The sequence below is a fragment of the Balaenoptera musculus genome, chromosome 3 (genome assembly GCF_009873245.2).
Source record: "Balaenoptera musculus isolate JJ_BM4_2016_0621 chromosome 3, mBalMus1.pri.v3, whole genome shotgun sequence".
Lineage (NCBI taxonomy): Eukaryota > Metazoa > Chordata > Mammalia > Artiodactyla > Balaenopteridae > Balaenoptera > Balaenoptera musculus.
Window position 1 is genome coordinate 153,786,176 of NC_045787.1, and position 19,399 is coordinate 153,805,574.

General features: G+C 56.2%; 1 protein-coding gene across 1 annotated transcript in view; it reads left to right on the forward strand.

The window, feature by feature from the left end:
• The first annotated feature begins 806 nt into the window (after positions 1–806).
• WNT3A (Wnt family member 3A) overlaps positions 807–19,399 on the forward strand; it is a 47,021-nt gene continuing 28,428 nt past the window's right edge. Inside the window, exon 1 of the mRNA XM_036848042.1 lies at positions 807–1,016. Coding sequence (XP_036703937.1) covers positions 946–1,016 — 71 coding nt within the window. The 5' untranslated portion in view covers positions 807–945. The remainder of the gene's footprint in view (positions 1,017–19,399) is intronic.

Sequence of the window (19,399 nt, forward strand, 5' to 3'; positions counted from 1 at the left end):
CGCTAACCGGCTACACTGTCCTTGGGCACCGGAAGCATCAGGACTGCCGTTCCCTTCCCTGGTGGGGTGTGGGGGAGAAAGAGGAGCCGTCAACACCTGGGCCCTAAACAGAGCTGGACTGTTTCCCAATAGTGACTTTCAGAAATGTGGCTGCACCCTAGATGCCCACCCAGCAGCTGTCCCCAGACAGGCCGTCCCCATTCTGGCCGCTCGCCATCGGCCCAGCTCCCAGCGGACCAGCAAGGGGCCGTTCGAGGAGACAAGCCTCGGACGGACGGACCCCGAGCAAGGAGATGGACGAAAGGGAGGCGCAGCCCGACCACCTAGAGGGCAAGGGACAGAGCGTGCGACAGAGCAGGGGCAGGAGCGAGAGCTGGACAGCGCGTCGCACGGTGAGCGCAGGGCGCGCGGGGCTCCACACCTAAGGAGCCGCCCATAAGCCCCGAGGGGGCGCGGCCCGGGAGCTCGGAGGGGATACCTGCGGACCATGCAGTCCCGGGTGCCGGCCGGCCGCCAGGCCAAGCTGCCCATCTGGCACAGCGCAAAGCTTGGAGCCGGCGCACCCGCGCACCCCCGCGCACCCCGCGGCCACGGGAGGGGCCCGCGCTGCAGCCGTCACCGAGCTAGCTCCCAGGGCCCCGCCCGCCCCCTGCCTGCCCCGCCCCGGCCCAGGCCCCGGCGGGCGCCCCCCGCGGCGCTGCCCCGCCCCCGCCGTCCCGCGCCGCCCCGGGCCCCGGCCCGCCGCCCGGCCGCCGGCCCACCTGGCGCAGCGCCGCCCTCGGAGCCCGCGCACCCGCGCACACCCGCGCACACCCGCGCACCCCGCGCACCCCGCGGCCGCAGGAGGGCCCAGCGCCGCCGCCCGCGAGCTCCCAGGGCCCGGCCCGCTCCGGCGCCCGCGCTCTCGGGGCGGACTCCTGGCCCTCCGAGATCTCCCGCCCGGCGATGGCCCCGCTCGGATATTTCATATTCCTCTACGGCCTGAAGCAAGCGCTGGGCAACTACCCGATCTGGTGGTGAGTGAGCCTTCCTCACGTTCTCCCCGGCCTCTGTGCGTCCCCCAGCCGCCGTCCCCTCGGGCAGGGCCCCGCGGTGGCCCAGAGCCCGCGCTCTGCCCAGCCCTCCTGTTCCGAGGGTGGTTTGTTTTCCTTGGCGGCCACTTTCGACCTGTTCGGGCCGGGACTGGGACGCGGGTGGCGGAGTTTCCGCAGACATTGATCCGTCGGGCATAGAGGGGCTCCCGGCGTCGGACGGGGCGAGCAGTGAGCTGGGGAGAGGCAGGAAGTGGGACAGCACAGATGGCATGAAAGCTCGGGCAGCCAGAGGCCAAGAGAAGCCAGGAGGGCGAGCTGGGAGAGGGAGATCCGCCTGAGACTTTCCTTAAGGACATGTCTTACACACACACACACACCCACACCCACCCACACACACACACACACACATCTTAAAACAAAGTCAGTGAGACAAGACCGAACAGCTCGGAGCAGCGTAGTTACGTAAAGACTGCGGGGACCCGGCCGGGAGTGGCGGGCGCATTGGGGCCAGCACCCGGCCCTCCTGCGCCTTCCTGCCGCTGTCCCGACCGCGATGGTAAGGAGGGGCTTCTGGAGAGGTAAAGAGGGAGAAAGCATTGCGTTTGAAGGCTCCTTAGTGAGAGGCTCCGCGAACCCACATCTGAGAGGGCTGGGGCGTTCCGTCTTCCACCCCAGACAAGACACATTCCCGTGAGACCCTCCTAAATCTGGCGATGGAAGTGCAGATAAACCAAGGGAAGGGTCCTGAGGGTCTACAGCTCATATCATGAGGGGAGGAGGGAAGCGAATTTGGTAGAGCCCCCACAGGCAAGGGCCACCCCAGCTCCCCAGTGGAGAGGGGAGGGGCGCTTTGAGATGCCCAACATTTGACGAACACAACTGGGGGGAATGCGGGAGCCGAGCGGCCTGGGCGCGCCGCTGGAGGAGACCCAGATCGGAGACAAGCCTTCACACACACATGCGCGCGCGCACACACACACACACACACACACACACACACACAGCCAGGAACTCTCTCCGACGGCTTGCCTGGAATTATAATAATTACGCCGAGGGGAAGTTGGGGCGGGGGGAGACTGAGTGAGCCGAAGTACATCTAATCCGATAATAATTTTTCTCTTCGAGATTGTTCAGGAGCGGGGGCGCCCTAGGTGTGGGGCTCGGGTCCAGGCGCAGCCTGGCGGGACGGGGCGGGGCAAGAAGGAGGCACCGGCGGGTACGAGGGCCTGGGAGAGGTGGCGGGGCGGCGGGGACTTGCTTCGGGGACCCCCGCGGGTCCCGCACCCGCGCGGCACCTGCAGCGCCCGGTTGTCTTCTGGAGCACAGGATGCAGCGGGCGTGCCTCCCGACGCGGGGACACTGACGCCGGGGGAACCAAGGGAGCGCGTCTGAGAGAGCCCCGCGGCCGCCCGCTCCCGCGCAGGCTTCTAATTAGAACCCGCCGCCGCATTCCTGGGCGCTAGTGGAAGCGCCTTCGCCCCCGCGCTTCTTCTATAAACAAGGGCCCTGTCACCAGCCTCTGGCCACCCTACGCGGTGGAATCTTTGTCCTTTTGGCCCTGAGTGTCCCTGGCCTTGCTCCCCTCAACACACGTATGTCACCCTTTCCACCTGGGCCGTATGTGTTCCATTTGAAAGGATCCTGGGACATGCTTGGTGCATCCGGCATTCTCCAGATCAGTGGGGAGGGGCGTCTTCTCCCCACTGCCTCCCGTTCAGTGACCCACCCAATCAAGAGTCTAGAGCAACCTTTTGGCCCCAGAGGGAAGACGGCGCCATGGAACCCCCCACTTTGCTCTCCATAGGATTCTCACATTCAGTGATTCTCTTGTTTCCTGGGAAGAAGCATCTTCGGTGGCCACAATCTCAGGGCTTACTGGGGACCAGCAGTTTCCTCTCCTCCTCCCCTCTGCCCCCAGGCCAGCTGGACACAGGAAGGACGTGGTGTCTCCACAGTGAACATGAGCATAATGAAAAGGAGGGCTCACAGAGAAAGAAATGGAGTTTAATAGAAGGCGTAAGGCTTTCTATCTTCATACCCTACCTGATGGAGTTTCCCACAGGTGGCTCCTTCTTTCTCTTGCCAACCCCCTCTCCCGCTTCCCTCCCTTCCCCAAGTGAGGCCTTGGAGGGAGACCCTCTCTTTATAACTTCTCACCTTCACACTCAGCCTCCCTAATTGGTATTCTGTTTCACCTTCCCTCCCCAAAATAAAGCCACTGTTCTCATCACTTCTCTCCACCCCACCCCCAGCTCCTCGCATATGAAAGTGAAAGTGACAGGGACTTCCTCACCTGGAGAAACAAGGAAACAGCCCAAATTGGGAGTAATTAGGCTTTGAAGTTGGTGTGGTCTTGGTGGGAGGGTGGAAGGAGAGGAGGAGGTGGTGCTGCATCCTGTGGGAATTTAAAGAGCCAACTGCCTCCCCAGGACCGTCTCGGAAGTGTCCTTCACCCTAGATGCTCAAGGTCCAAAGGCAGGTCCCAGCAGAGGCACAGAGAGACAGCCCTAAGACCAGAATGTTGAAAGCTACAGAGACATCCAAGAGGTCTGTGCTCCTTGTGTGACAGACAACGGGGTGGGGGGTGGGATCCAGAGAAGAGACCTGGGAGGTGACAGGACAGAGGCCTGGGCACCTGACCCCAGAGGCACAGCATGGCCAGACGCCAGCTCCCCACAGGGCCATGTACTGCAAACCTACAGGGAGGCCCTAGCCCCCTCCCCCTCACTCCCCTTGTCCAGACTGAATTCTTATTTAATTAGAATTGATCACAAGGATCCATGTGAGCACTGAACAGGCATCATGGTCAAGGGGAACACATGGAACCCTTGAAGAACAATACCCAGTGTGCACCTGTGCTCCATGATGTGCTTTGGGCACCTGCCTCCTACTTCCCATGTCTGGGCTGATGGCATCTTGTGATCCCCCCGTGGCCTAGCCAGGGCCCTGGAGGTCAGCCTCTTTTCTCCCCTGCCCCCTCACCATGGGGCCAGGCCCCTTCATTTCCCCCACCAGGTTGCAATGCCCCATTCCCACCGTCTTCTGCCTCTGTTCTCACTGCCCTCCCACCCTCCACTCTAACCCCGTACCCTCACTGCCCCCAGAGCTCCAGCAGCAGTGCTTTTACCTGCCCAGAGAGCCCGGCCCCCCTTTCCCTATCAGGAGCCCCTTCCTGCCACCCAGCTCCTCACCAGTCTCTGCTGGACCTAGGGCTCCCCAGCACTGAGTGGCACCTGGAGTGGACATCACCCCAGCTGGCCCAGGAAGTTCCCATGTTCACGCCCCGTCTTCTCCCACCCCTGGGCCAGCTCAGTAGCCTGAGACATGCTCCCAGTGCAGCATTCTCTGGTTCTCCCCGCTTTCACTGCCTCTTCACCCTCCTCCCTAGCCCCCGGCACCCCACACTCACGTGCACGCAGACACCCTGCTCTGAGAATGTGTCCAGACCCCAAGGAAGGCCAGCTCAGCTGTCACCTGCCCCCCACCTTCTAGAACCTCCTCTCTGCACAGCCTTCCCTGGCGCCAGCCCCACCGGTTCTTCAGGCCCAGGGGTCTTCTCAGTCCCGGGTGGGACATAGGCTTCCCTCAGTGGGACCCACTATTTGAAGGTGCACGTGGAGTTCAGGGAGAGTGAACAAGGGCTCTGGAGGCAATGCCCAGGTCCCACAGCCTCGAAGGGTGGGTGAGGTGGGGGCTGAGGAGGAGGAGGAGGAAGAGAGGGATGAGCAGCCACACGAGGTGAGAGGTTGCCTGTGTCAGATGACACGGGACCTGGGAGGGCTGAGCAAGGCTCTGAGGCTTCTCAGGCAGGCAGGGCCCAAGCAAGCAAGACTTCCTGAGCTGCCCTGCCTCTGTGAGCCTGCACCACTGCGAGTCCCTCCCCAGGCAGCCCTGTCCCTCCCTCCAGTCCTTCCTTCTCACTCTGCCCTGTTTGTCTGTCCCTCTCTCTCTATGTCTCTCTCTCTGTGTGTCTCTCTACCTCTCTGTCTCTGTCTATCTCTCTGTCTCTCTGTGTGTCTGTCTGTCCCTGTCTGTCTCTGTCTCTCTGTCTGTATTTATCCCTCTCTACCTCTGTCTCTGTCTCTCTGTGTCTCTGTCTCTATCTCTCTCTGCCTCTCTCTGCAGCTCTGAGGCTGGTGATGGTAGTGGCTAGCCTATGAAACTAGAGAAATCCAGACACCAGTTCGACACCCCCAGTGTTGTAGGATCTCAGGGTGCTGGGAACGATGTTCCTCCACAGAACACATCCTTTTCCTGAGGAGCAATGTTAGAAACAACCATAGGTAAAATATATGTGGTCAGAAACCTTGTTTTGTACCACCAAGTTGAATACCCATCATCTTGATTCCTTGAAAGCCCAGCACGGCACACTCTCCTTCCAGAGCACAAAAGCGTCACTCACCTCTCACATCCAGCTCTCTCTGACTTGGCCACCTAAACACTTGGGACTCTGTCTGGGGCTCGGGTGCGGCAGCTTCTCCCAAGCTGGCTAACCCTGCATTTTACTGGGCTTCTTGTCATTTTTTTAAAAAATGATTTTGTTTTATTTGCACAAGCCTGCTGGAATTCTTTGTGACAGGGAAGAGGGTGAATAAATACAGTTGAGGAGGAATACAGTCTGAAGGGGTTGTAAAACCACACTTTCCACGGTGGGTCCCAATTACAAATCTCCAGCCTGCAGGAATAGGAATTGCCTTGTTCCAGAGGGGCTCTGCCACCGTCCTGCAGGTGTGGCCCAGGACAGGGGAAAGCAGGGCTTGGATGTACCACCTGTCCATGAAAGTATCAGTTATACTCAAAGTGTAGTCCACAGACCAGAGCCCATACATGAATGGTTGTCCATGAAGAAATAAGAACGGAAGTTGAAAATAGGTGTTTGGGAACAGTCATGGCGGTTTTTTAAATGTATTATGTATTATTTTGTGCAGCATTTTAATATAATCTATAAGAATGGGTTAGAAATTTAAAAAACCCCAAAACCAAGTTCTCTAGCTAGTTTGAGAAGCCAAAGCCCCCCACAGTAGGCAACCCCTGCTATGCTGAGGTCCAGGATCATCCATGTGGACCACATCCCCTCAAGGCTTCGCCACCCAGCACTTGCCATTTGCGTTTTGGAACCAAATGCCAGAGTTTGTATTTGCCCCTTTTAAGTGCAGTTGAAGGACTGGAGCCACCCATTGTTGAGAAGTGTCAGGGGAAGACCCCACTGCTGTTCAGTGTGTGAGAGGCTCTTGGGGAAGGAGGACTGGACTTCTGTGTGGCTCCAGCAAAGGCTGGGAGCAGAGGCTACAGGTGACCAAGAGGCAGATTTTGGCTCAGTATAGGAAAGGCTTCCTTCGTCTGAGAGTGATGGTGGTGAGCTGCCCATCCCTGGAGGGGTAGAAACAGAGGCTGAGGAAGGAGCAGACTGCTTTGGGTGGAGGGTTCCCATGGACACGTCAGCGGCTGAGAATCCGAGGTTTACAAGGCCCACATCCTCCCCCCACCCCCACCGTGGTCAGCACTGCAGCTAATAGTCTTCCTGGTAAGTCCCCTAGACTCCACCAGGCACAGTTGGGGTAGTTTGGTTCACAGTTACACAGCAATCGATAACCCCATCCTGGCATGCCTTTACCCGCCACCCCCCAGCAGCATGCCCTCCCCACCTAGTGCACCTGCATCACATCACACTTCCCCCTGGCCTCGCTCAGCTGGTCCTGGATCTGACTATACCCGCCTCCTCACTCCTCACCTGGCTGGGCTGGATGCTGTGGGGTGACATGAAGAGATGGAGAAAAAGGCTCTGACTCCGGCCAGGCTGCCTGATCCCAGGGGAACCTGTCCTTCCCTTTGTAGAATTGTCACAAGGACGGCACCTATATCACCAGGCTGTGAAATCCCGTGGGGTATTTGTTCTCCTTCCTCCCCTCCTGACCCTTCACCCCTTGTAGCTCCTAGATAAGATTTGGTTGAACAAATGAATGAAGGAATGAATGGATGGAATCTTTCCTGTGAAAAACAGAAACTATCAGGTGACCTGTGCCTGGGGACATGAGGACTCAGCTGACTGTTTTTACAACCCCCCTGACTGAGCCCCGGCTCTGGGGCTGGGTCCCCACCAGGCACCAGAGCAGCTCTGCCTCGGTCTCCCTCCCAGCCTCTCCAGGTGACACCCTGGAGGTGTCTCACACTTTGGTGCTTCCACATTCCATCCCCGACAAAACGTGCCGCTGCCGCCCAGGGAAGCGGGCAAATGCATGGCCGCGGGCACGGGAGCCTCTGCCCGCCTGCTGGGACTTGCGCAAAGTATGTGTCAGTAATCCCGGCTCGGCCCGCTGGGGCAGGAGGGGGTGCTGGGAGGGCTGCAGGCAGGGCCATGCAGCCCAGGGGCTGGGAAGAGGTGGCCCCCAACACCAGGGACCCAGGTCTTGGGACCCCTCCCCATGGGCCCTCCCATCGCCACAGGTGCTCCAGCTCCTGGGGAGGGGTCTTCCAGGCAGGAGAGAGAGAGAGCATAGAGGCATGTGGGCTTTTGTTGGAGACGCCATAGTGGGTAGAAAGAGAAGGCAGAACCTGGAGGGCTTTGGGGCAGGTGAGCACCCTTGGGGGAGTCTGGGTCCTGTGAACCTCCTGGACAGCTCCATCCAGAAAAGACAGAGCCTACCCATCAAGCTGGGTAGCCATCAACCCACAGGGCAACCAGCCCCAACTCAAGGCCTCTGGTCTCAGGACAGGAACCTGGTCCAGCTGTGGGGAGGCCCTGACCTTAGAAAACAGCAATTTGGGACAGGACAGGCACTCTGGAATGCTCATGTGTCACCAAGGGGAAGACCCATGAGACCAACCAGGGTCTTCCTCAGCAGAGGCCCTGCAGGCAGAGTGCAGAACAGGGGCCCCCAGATGAGGACTGGGCAGAGATCTGTGCCTTCGAAGGACAAGAGAAGATGTGACCTTGCTCTCTGGGAGTGGCCCCTCATGGCCCAGACATGGGAGGTTGTGCATGAGGAGTGGCAAGCTTCAGCAGGGTCCAGAGAGGGCGGCTAGCAGGGCTGGGAGCACAGAGCACTTCCTGGAGAGGTGGCCCCGGATGACATGTGGACAGAATGTGCCCCAGCCCCACCAAGGTGTGAATGAAACTGCCATGCCCATTGCTCACTTCCCCTCCAGGAGCCTCTGATAGAATGTGGTCCACCACCTCCTTGGACAGATGAAGAAACTGAGGCCCAGGAAGGAAGGGCAAAAACAGTTAATTCAGTGAATAATACAGCTGGTGACCACATCCTGCCCTCCAGGCCCAGCCAAGCTGTCCTCTCCCCAGAACCCCTCTCTCTTTGAGAATTGCTGTGAAGTCCCAGCTCTCCCTCCAAAATGCGCACAGCCATAGGCAAGGGCAGAGCTGTGCCCACAGTGCACAGGTACCCTGTGTTTGCTGGTCTTGCAAAAAGAAATCAAACCAGGACTCCAGAAACCTAAGAGCCTATGACTCCGTTAAGATCTGCCCGGTAACGGTGCACAGGCACTTAGCCTCTCCAATTGAGGATCCAACCCCAGAGGAGCCAGGCAGGGGCGGGCAGAGAGGGGGCCTGCTCCAGGTCCTGCCTTTGCCCCCAGCCTCTGTCCACGAGAAGAGGCTTCTGCCCTCTGGTTTCGCGGCATATTTACGGTAAAATCTGCTTGAAGGCCATCAGCTCAGGTTGGGGCAAAGCTGGCCCAGGCTGGGTCCTGAGTGGCCTCCTTCCCCTGCATGTCACAGCCAGCGCCTTTGCTCTATCTTGAGTAAGACTGTCTGGCAAGGCGCCTGGCCTTTCAACAGTGCAACAGCGCAGTCCTCAACAGGAGCAAACGAGGGAGGAGGGAGAAAAACCATTAGTGCTTTCAGGAGGCAGGCGTGGCTCACGTGGCCCCGGCCACAGGCTGGAATCGGAGTCTAGGAGCCACTTTGCAAACTGCACACGTGGTTGCTTTGGGTTGAAAATGATACTCCCACCCAGAAAAAAATTATTACTAAAAAATTAACCAACAATAGCATTCACAAAAACCTGGAAAAAAAAAAAGTTCGTCATCTTACCAACTTAATACAGGCATTTTCCTCATTTTAGGTTCTTATTTCATTCACACATTTTTCATGATCATAATAACAGTGTGCAGAGAAGATCGTGGTCTGTTTTTTAAGGCGTACCATCTCCCATTAAACATTTTGCATTTGTGGGACCTTCTCAGCGATGGTGCTAGCAGTTACTCAGGCCTGTGGTGTGAGCATACTGTCATCTGCTTGCCTGACCGTTGGCCCTTTCTGCTGTATGGATGACCCCGCAAGGAGGTTCTCTCCAGAGTTGGAATTTGGGGTAAAAGCTCAGGGCTCAGAGGGGGGTCCTCCCATATCTGGGCAGGGAAGGGTGCATTCAGTTTGGGACAATCTGGTTTTTAGGGGCCTTCGGGACACCGGATGTGACATCCAGTTGAGCATTTAAAATTCTAGCTCCCAGCCAGGGGGCGGCTGAAGGTGGGGGTGTGGGTGTTTCCTGGGTTGCCACCCTGCACTTCAGGGTTGGCAGCAACAAGGGAAATGGAACAAATTCCTCGCAGGGTGAATTGTGGTGGCCAAGTGCAGGGTGAAGGAAATGGGTGCAGTGAGGGCAGGCTGGGCAGGGCCTTCATGCCCCTGTGGTTCCCAGGCCCCCAGGACCACCGTCCCAAGGGAATGGCAGCACACCCCCCCACCTCCTGCCTGGCTTTCCCTGAGGCCACAGGACACAGCTTTTGCCCATTAGGGCAGGGCCAGCGACCCCTGAGGTCACTGTTGGCTAGAACATCCTGCATTGGCGGTGGCCGTGAGGAGGAGGAGATGCATGGTGATCCCGAGGCGAGGTCAGGACCTCACGGTGACCCAGTACATGGGCCTGAGGGTAAAGGAGGGGTGACTGATTGTGGGGTTCCCACCCCCAGCGCTCACCTGAACACCACCATCCCTCCTGTGAGTGGCCCTAAGTCAGGCCCCTTCCATCTCCATCTGGTCCCCAGTTTGCACAACTGTCAAGCATATGAGAGGCTGAGGGAGAGATTGGAAAATTAACCTGAAGCCCCAGACACCCAGATAAGAGCTCAGAGTGGGTTCCTGGGAGGTTAATGAGGCCTGGTCCACTCTTGTTACCCCTCCAGAGAACCCCTCTCAGCAACACTGGACAGAAGACCATGAGTTTGCCTCCTCAGGGTTTGGAAACGGGCGGTCTATGCCCTGCCTCAACATCCCCCTTCCCACCACAACACTTCTGGAATGTTCACTATTGCTGCTTCCTTCGTCTGTCACCACCTTGCTCTTTTTAGGATCTTCACCACCTCCGGAAGAGAGATGTGGGGTCCGGCCCCTGCTTATTGCTGGCTCTGGGACACTGGGCTGGAGGGAAGCAAGTGGCCAGCCTCATGGAGACAGATGGGGCTGTGGAGGGCGGGGGCTCACGTCCTGGCCCCACTCCTGAGCCTGGCTGAGCACGCTCTCCCCTGCCTCTATAACGGACCTCGTGTTCTCAAAGAGCAGCACTGGAAGTTTCTGGAAGCCTTGGGATTCAGAAGCAGAAACCAAAGGAAGACCTTGACTGCCAGACCAAAGGGTTTGGATTTGAAGCCTTGGGAGGCTCCCTGGACTCAAAGTCCCAGGACTCAAAGCTGGGCTTACCTTCAGTGATCCCAGAATTGGGGGTTTTCAAACACCAGCAAGCATCAGAACCCCCTGAAGGGCCTGTCAAAACAGGTCACTAGCCCCGAGTTTCTGATTCAGCAGGTCTAGGGGGGCACCACCTTGGAACTTGCATTTCTGACAGGTTCTGTGGTGCACTTGTTGCCCGCCCAGGGGCCACCTTAAGAGGACCCACGTCTCACCCAGCTACCTGGCATGATAGCTGGGGAAACCAAGGTGCAAAGGGTCCAAAGCAACAGGCAAAGTTGACCAGCCAGGGGACAGATTGGGGCCACCACACACATCGCCCTTCAATGATAGTTCTGTGTTGGAAACAGGGTCATATTGAATCCAGGAGACCAATAGTGTTCTGTGTCTTTGGGTTTAGTGGTGTCTGTGTGGGATTTGTTTATTAATATGATGTTTATCTTACTCTCTGTCATGGATTGCATGTTCATGTTCCCCAAGATTTATATGTTGAACCCCTGACCCCCGCAACGTGATGGTGTTAGGAGGTGGGGCCTTTGGGAGGGGATTAGGGTTTAGATGAGGTCATGAAGGTGGAGCCCCCATGATGGAAATAGTGTCCTTAAAAGAAGAGGAGAAGACATTAGAGTTCTCTGCCATGTGAGGACACAGCGAGAAGGGGGCCACCTGTGAACCAGGAACCCTTCGCCAGAACCCCACCATGCCTGCACCCTCATCTCAGACTTCCAGCCTCCAGGGCTGTGAGAAATGAATGTGTGTTGTTTCAACCATCCTATCTGTACTCTTTGCTGTGGTGGCCCACGCTGACCAAGATAATTGTTCATAAATGTTACCTTGTATGTACTGGCATTTAATACATTTTAAGAGCGTAATAGCATATTAGAAAGGGGGAGCCTTGGGAAGCCAACCTGCCAAAACCCCATCCTGTCGTGTTAACTCGTTGACGTTGGTCAGGTGTCTTCCTCTAGCCCCAGCTTCTTGGTCCAAGAGATTCCCCGGGGTTCCACCTACCAGGTTGTGTAGGTTGGAGAGAGTCATATAGTGGGCAGGGCCAGAGCCAGGACCACACAGGTGATGGTAATGGAGCAGGTGGGCCAGATAAGTAGCTAGGCAGTGGCTAATGGCAGGTGGTGGCAGAAGTGATACCAGGGGCTTGGAAGGAGGAAGTAACCAGCTTCCAAGAGAGAGGCACTGGTCCCTGAGGAGGGGTGGTGCTGGGGACACAAGCAGAGGAGGGGGAGGGAGGGAAGAGCTGTCTAAAGGCTGCGGTAACCAGCCCTTGAAGGTGACAGACCCTTGGGCTACACATGGAGGGGCCCCCTCCTTGCGAGGTTCAGTTCCTTCTGGCCTGAGCAGCTTGGAGGGTGAGAGAAAAGAGCCAGCATGAGCAGAGGAGGGAGATGGGGGAATATTCAGTCTTCGCTGCATGACAAATGACCAGAGTTATGGCTTCAAACATTACCTGTGCATTCACAGAGTTCACAGCTCTGCAGGTCGGAAGTCTGGGCAGCTTGTCTGGGTTCCCTGTTCAGGGTCTCTAGAGACCAAAATCAAAGCGTTGACCAGTCTGGGGAAGAATGTGCTCCCAACCTCACCCAGCTGTCAAATTCTGGCCCTTGCGGTCCCCATGTACTTGCGGCTGTCTGCCAAGGGTGGTTCTCAGCTCCCCGAGGCCACTTTCTGTTCTCAGAACGCAGCCCCTTCATCTCAGAGCCAGCACCAGCTTCAGACGCTGCTGATGTCTCCAACTTCTGCTACCAGCTGGAGGCTCTGCTTTGAAAGCATGCATGTGGATAGGTTAACTCAGCTTGGTGGCCCTGATTTATGCCTGCTGTCCACTGCAGATCCTGCAGACATAGCAAGTGTGATCTGTCTCTATTAAGAGTTCTGGACAGGAAGGTGGGCACTCTTGATGCCACATCAGAATCTGGGCTTGGTGGGTGGGAGAGCAGGAGAGAAGCCACCTCCTTCCAGGGGTGCATAGCTGTCCCATCCCCCAAAACCACATGTCCCCTCCCAAATGCTCCTTAGATGTCCCCCTCTGGATGCCAGGCCCCTGGGACAAGAAAATGACATCTTTATTTGTACCCACCACTAACAGCAGTTGAACTCACCTTCAATTATGAATGGAGGTGACAAACTGCAGCAGCATTTGTGGCTTCTGAGATGCTATCACCAGGAGAAAGCAGATACTTTTCGTCTCAGATGACAGTTTACTCAGAGATTACAAAATGCCATTGAGCTCTCAGCCCATCATGTAGGCTCAGTAAAGAAACACACAGCCCTGAATCACGAGCTTGTTCCCTGTTGTAACCCTATGTCAGTCTGCTTGTTTTCTTGTAACTGTTTCTTTCTTCTCCACTTGGTCTGGGATGATGACTTGACTATAGCGCAGAGAGTTTGTGCCGGCCAAACCCACTTCCCCTAGTGGTCACATCTCACATAATTATCAGGATGGAGACCATGCTAGTGCACAGCCGGACACAGGCTGACTTCACCAGTCTCTCCATGGATGCCCTTTCTCTGTTCCAGGATCTGACTCGGGAGCTCAGGTCGCATTTGGTGTCATTGCATTTTATGTGCTCTGAGAACCTGGGGAGGCATAGAGCACCAGGATGGTGGTGCCCTGTATTTGCAGCACTTTTCAGTTTACAGCATTCCTCTCCCACTAAGCTGTCTCTGGTCCCTGGCGAGACCCTTAGACAGCACAGTACGTGGTTACCCCTGGGGTCTGGGGCCCAGAGTCCTAGTGGATGCTGCTCTCCACCATCCTGTCCAGCCCCCAGCCCCAGGCCAGTGTACCCTCCACTTCCTCCTGGAAGCGCATGGGAGGAAGGAGTTACAAATCTTGGTTTTCCAAGTATTAATTGACTGGGGGCAACTACCTTCTTCTCAGATTAGAAATTTGAATCCTGGGGGTGGTAAGGAGATAACATATGTCCAGTTTGGAATTTTTTCCAGCTTTATGGAGATATAATTGACATATAACATTGCGTAAGGTTAAGGTGTACAACGTAATTATTTGATGTATTTACATGTAATAGTGATGTATATATTGCAAAATGATCACCACAATAAGGTTAGTGAACACAATTTGGATCTTTAATATGAACTTTTTATGAACCAATTTATCCTTCAAGGCCCAGCAAGATTCAGTGACCTGAGTTGGGCCCCCTTGACCCTTCCCTGCCCACTTTCTCTCACACACTGGGCCCTCCTGTGTCTGACAGGATCCCCCAACTTTCTGCCCTCCTTGGGCAGGGTCTGCATCACCCAGATCCTCTTGGTTGCCCAGCTCTGGAACAGAGGAAACTTTCTGGAAATAATTCAAGGAACTAAAGGGGCCATCAGGTCCAGAGGGAGTGGGAGAGGGATCTAGTCAGGCTTGGTGGAGGCCAGAACAGCTGGAGTGGCCTCTGGGCTGGGAGCCGGCTGCCTGTACTCTGGCCTTGCTCACGGAGGTGGTCATATGGGGCCTGACTGGGAGGAGGTCCGAGAGGAGACAGGGGTAGGGGAGCTGACTCAGCACCCCAACCTTGGAATGAGCCTGGGGAGAAGCTGTGAACTTGGGAGTCCCACTCTGCTTTCCCTGGAGCTGCGGCGTGGCGGCGTGAAGGGAGGTGGGGAGGGGCCGAGGTGGGGGCAGGCTCTATGCTTTCTGTGGGAGGTGGTGGGGTTCTGGGGATGGGCAACTCAACCCCCACTCAGAATGGGTCCTGGCCTCTGGCATCTGGCAGGGGGACCGGCACCTTGGGACTGGTGAGGACCGAGAGAGACTGAGTCTTCTTTCTCTTTCTGTCTGAATTAAGTGACCCCTTCTTTTTCCACTTGTTCTGAGCCTCTGAGTACATTCAGCCAGTAAAAAGAAATCAGCTGAGTGGATTTGCCTTCTGACGGACCCTCTTCGTCCCTTCTCCAGTTCGAGCCAGGCTGCCGGCAACAGAAGGGAAGAAGAAGAGAACCCCATGAACCTCAGGAGTCAGCCCCTTCAGAAAGGCTCAATAACCAGAGCCCTGAAGGTCAAACCTTACCCTAATGTTCCATCAGGAAATGTTCAAACATCCAGAAAAGATGCAGGACGTCGACAGAGAACATCTATGTACCCACAACTCACATTTTACTTGACCCAGTGTATTCCATACCTAACCATCCCTCTATCCACCCACCTATTCATCTCATGTTTTACGTGCCCTCAATCCACTCTTCCCCTGAACACTTTGGCTGGTTCATCGTTAACTAGAGTTCAACATTCGTTTACAAATCACATCCCATGTGGAGCATCAAAATGTGGCACAGATAGATGTGAAGTACCCTGGCTCACGGAGTGGAAGAGCCACAGCCTGTCAGGGCAGCCTCGCCTGGAATGACAGCTTATCCCTGCTTACAAATGGAAACCCCTAGTCCCAGGCAAACTGGGACAGTTGGTCCCAGCCCCACCTCACCTGCCAGCCTCTGAGGCACCTCTGCTGGGGCTCCTGTGTGCTCCAGGGAACATAGATTGAAAACCACTAGCCTGGCCCCCACAGTCACGTCTCTGGCCTGGCACTCCATTGAGGCCTCCAGGACTGGCCACAGCAGCCCTTTCTTGGCCTGAGGCAGAAGGAGCCTGGTGAATGACCAACCAGGCTAGCCAGAGATGGGCTCTGAGCTATGGGAGGTGCCATAGAAGCTGCTGGAGGATCCTGAGCCAGAGTCCTGATTCTCCCCCAATCCAGCTCCTGCCCTGTGTTCTACCTGCTGTCTTCACAGGGCTACTCAGTTCCCATGACCCTTCCCCGTGAGCCCCTCCACTCTTTACAGAAGATGTCATCCCAAACTCTTGTGCTGCCACTTCCAGGTTACATCCTGTTAATGCCGAGTGGAGTGGGGGAATAATGCTGGGCAAAGGTGGGAGGCGGGGACCTTCAGGGTCACTGTGAGGGGTACCACATGGTGGAAACAGATAGCCGACCTCAGCCAAGGGCAGTCGGAGGTCAGCCACATGTGCCGATATAGGCAGAGTGGTCACTGGGGCCGGGATGGGATGTCTCAGTGGGTGGAGGGGTGTAGAAACTGGCTGGAGTAAGTTGGGTAGGAAGTGGAGGTGATGATATTCTGAAGGGGGACTGGGACCCAGGGAGTTCTGCCCTCTGATTTACAGGTGGGAGGTTCTCCACGAAAGCGTGGGCTGAGAGTGGCAGTGGGCACGCAGGTTAGACACGGCCTACCTCCCCCACTGCCCACCGCCAACCCGTCCTGGACATCTGACCTCAGCCTGGAGTGGGCAGAGGTGGCCCATCTTCTCCACCCTGAAATCCTCACCCTGCCCACTGGGTGCCTCCAAGAGCAGACTGCTGACCTTGACCTGCATGCCACCTCTCAGTCCAAGGGCCAGCTTCCCTCCCATCCTCCCATCCTCCCATCCGTGCATTCAGCCTGTGCTGGTCCATCAGGAAGCTAAGCACCTAGGCCAGCCCAGGGGTCCCGGAGAAGCTGCAGAGCAGCCCCTGTGGTCTCCACTCAGAGCCATCTGTGCAGGACAGGGTGCAGGAGAGCAAGGCTCAGATCACAAAATACTTGCTAGAGAGGAAAGACCTCACAGCTGGGTGAAAGCAGAGGGCTGGCCTTTCTGAAAACCCTGGGGTCCCAGACTGTGGGGTGGGTGTGAGAGAGAGCTGGGGAGAGTCAGGCCTGGCCGGGCACCCAGCACCCAATAGGCTCTGCAGGTAGTGAAGGAACAAGCAAGGGAATGAGCCAGCCCCACAGTTGAATGCCACTCGGGAATACAGACTCAGGCAGCGGCACGGGGACGTCCGTGATATCTGGCACGAGGTCATGGCTGGTTTTTGGCTCATCAAGTCATGAGGATGGACAGGATGGGGAGTGTGCCCAGGGACGGGGGTCAGATATTGGAGCATGGATGTGGGAGGGACCAGGAGGCCAGGAGTCCGGTCTGGAGGCTTCGGGCCTTCCCCAGGAACGGGGGCTCTAGGGCTGGCCACCCATTAAAAGAAGGCTCAGCTCCACTTGAACACCTGACTGCAAGGTGTCATGGACAGTCCCTGGGGAAAGACAGGTTTTAATTCTTGAGAGATGCACTTGATCAGGAAGGGAGAGCAAGCAGAGGACGAGGGCTGCATGGTTGCCCAGAAATGGTGGGCAGGAGGGCACGGGATGAGAGGACACCATACATGGAAATCCTGTGTTCAGGACTTCAAGGAGAAGTTGCCCTCTCCCCAACCAGCTAACTGAATACAGAACTACATAAATGCTGCCGGGGCGAGGCGTAGAGGGTGGCCCTCACACAGAAGGGCAGGGGGACCGTGGGGGATACCAGGGACTCCGTGTGGCCGTGGAGATGCATGGGACGAAGCCCCACATCAGCTGAGAGGTGGGTGGAGACAGGAAGTGTGCGGGGAGGCTGGTGTGACGGGAGCAGGGAGCTCACAGGGTGTGAGAGGAGCGAGCGGAACAGATCCAGATTCTAACAGGACTGCGCAGTGAGGAAATGTTCTCTCTGGGTCATCCAATGGGGCATCTCCAGGTCCTGAAGGGCGTGGGTTTTGTGCCTTAAGGCAAGGCAGCCTCTGAAGGTTTTGAAGACGAAGAGGGAAAGATGTTAGGATATGATGTGTATTTCCAGAGGGTAGGTTTGTTTCTCTGAGAGACAGTGATCCTGTGTCCTATCATTCTCACCACAGCTGAATGGAACTGGGTTAGACTCTAGCAGGACTTACTGAAAGTCAGCATCATAATGCAGGTGTGTGGCTTGCTGAGGGACACAGAAACCTTTGTCCCAACCTTCTCAGGGGTGCTTAGCCCTCCCAGGGGAGAGGAGGTGCCAAACAGAGGAACCTCTGGGGGGACCAGCTGAAATGGTTATAAAGCTGCCATTGCCTTGGTTTCCCCACCAAACAAAGGAAGGGGAAACAGACATTTCCACCTGGATCCCACCAGAGAAAGCTACCAGATAAGCAGGGACCATCCTGCCAGGCAGAGGGGCCACTCGGGGCCTGGGACACACCACCCCAGACAACCCAGAGGGAGGAGGAGACACGGCTCCCTGAGGAGGAGGAGAGAGCGCAGAGGCCAAAGGCCTGGGTGAGCATGGAGAGCATCTGCACCTCTCTGTGCCAAGAGAGTCCACAGATCTCTGGGGACTAGGTAAGAAGGCACAGAAGGCTGTTTCCCTGGAACCACCCCACTCCCAGTCGTCCTCCTAGATCCGTGGGGCCTCCCATGCTTTGGTCTTTTCCTACCACCCTAAGGGTCTTCACAGCCCCTTCCGAGAGCTGAAGAGCCTTTGTGATATCAGCGGTTGATGGGGGGCAGGCTCCCACAGCCGGCCCTGAAGAGTAGCACTGGCCGCACAGTCATTCACATGGAGTATCCACCCAGGGGTGAAGGAAGCACTGAGACGCAGAGGAATCAAGCAGAGCTCTGCCAGCAAGAGCCCATCACCCCACTACAAAGACAGGTGCATCCACAGGTGACAGGACTGTGGGTCATCCGTCGGGATGGGCAAATATAACAACATGTCACCATGGGATTGGAGAAGCTCTTTCCCCTCTGCCCCAAAAAGGACCTGGTGGTTCTTCCTCTTAAATCAAGGTGTAATCACATATAGTAAAATGACCACATTTCAATCCGTTTTGACACATAAACACATGTGTAACCAACACCTCCATCAAACACAGAGCGCTTCCTTCACCCTAGACCAGTATGGTCCAGTAGAACTTTCCACAGTGACTGAAATATCTAACCATCCAATGTGGTAGCCACAGGCCATGTGTAGCTGGTGTGACCGAGAAACCAAATTTTTCTCTCATTTATTGTCATTTTGCTTAATTTAAATTACATAGGCACGTGTGGTGAGTGGGAACAATTTTGCAAAGCACAGCCTGAGGAACATTCTCTCATGCTGCCTTCAGGTCAGGCCAGTCCTCCCTATGAATGAGGAAACTACCCAGATTTCTGTCCACATCCGCAGTGTTGCCTGGCCTTGGTCTCCATCAGAGGAATCGTGGTCACCCACACTGTGTCAGGCCTCTCTTCAGCACCCTGCCAGGGTGATCCCTGCCCTCTGCATCAGTAGTCCACTCCTCTCTGTTTCCAAGGAGAATTCCACTGCAAGAGTAAACACTGTCTGTTCATCCACGCTTCTATGGATGCATACTTGGGTGGTTTCCAAGTTTTTCTCTGATGATCACAGCCCTGTGAATATTCTTGAGCACATCTTATTGTGGACATATGCTTTTATATCTGTTGGGTAAATAGCCAAAAGCCAGCTGGCATGGTCGGTATGAGTTCAGCGGTGATTTTCACCCGTATGATTTAGCCACTGCTGTACCCCATCTCACCGCTGCTCCAGAAGTGGTCCTCCTCCCTCCTACCACAGACCCAGCAGCTCCTCCTCTGGGCAGCCCCTGTGCTGACCCAGCATCACGCTGTATCCTCGAGTTCTGTCCTCTGCGTTCCTGAACAGTTTCAGGGTGCTACTGTCTCCACCCCAACAGAGCGGGGGACACCTGCAGTTGTGTCAGGCCTCCACCACTTCCTTGATTTACTTTCTGTCAATCCATGCGCACATCATGATGTTTTGTGCTAAAAGTCTCAGGTACAGGATAGGGACAGGCTTCCTGCATGGTAGAAGCACATCTTGCCCTGGAATGCACAAGTGTTTGGAAGGAAAGGGCCTGTGTGCATCCTCCAAAGAAGGTTCGCACTAAGGCGGGCCTGGCTCTTG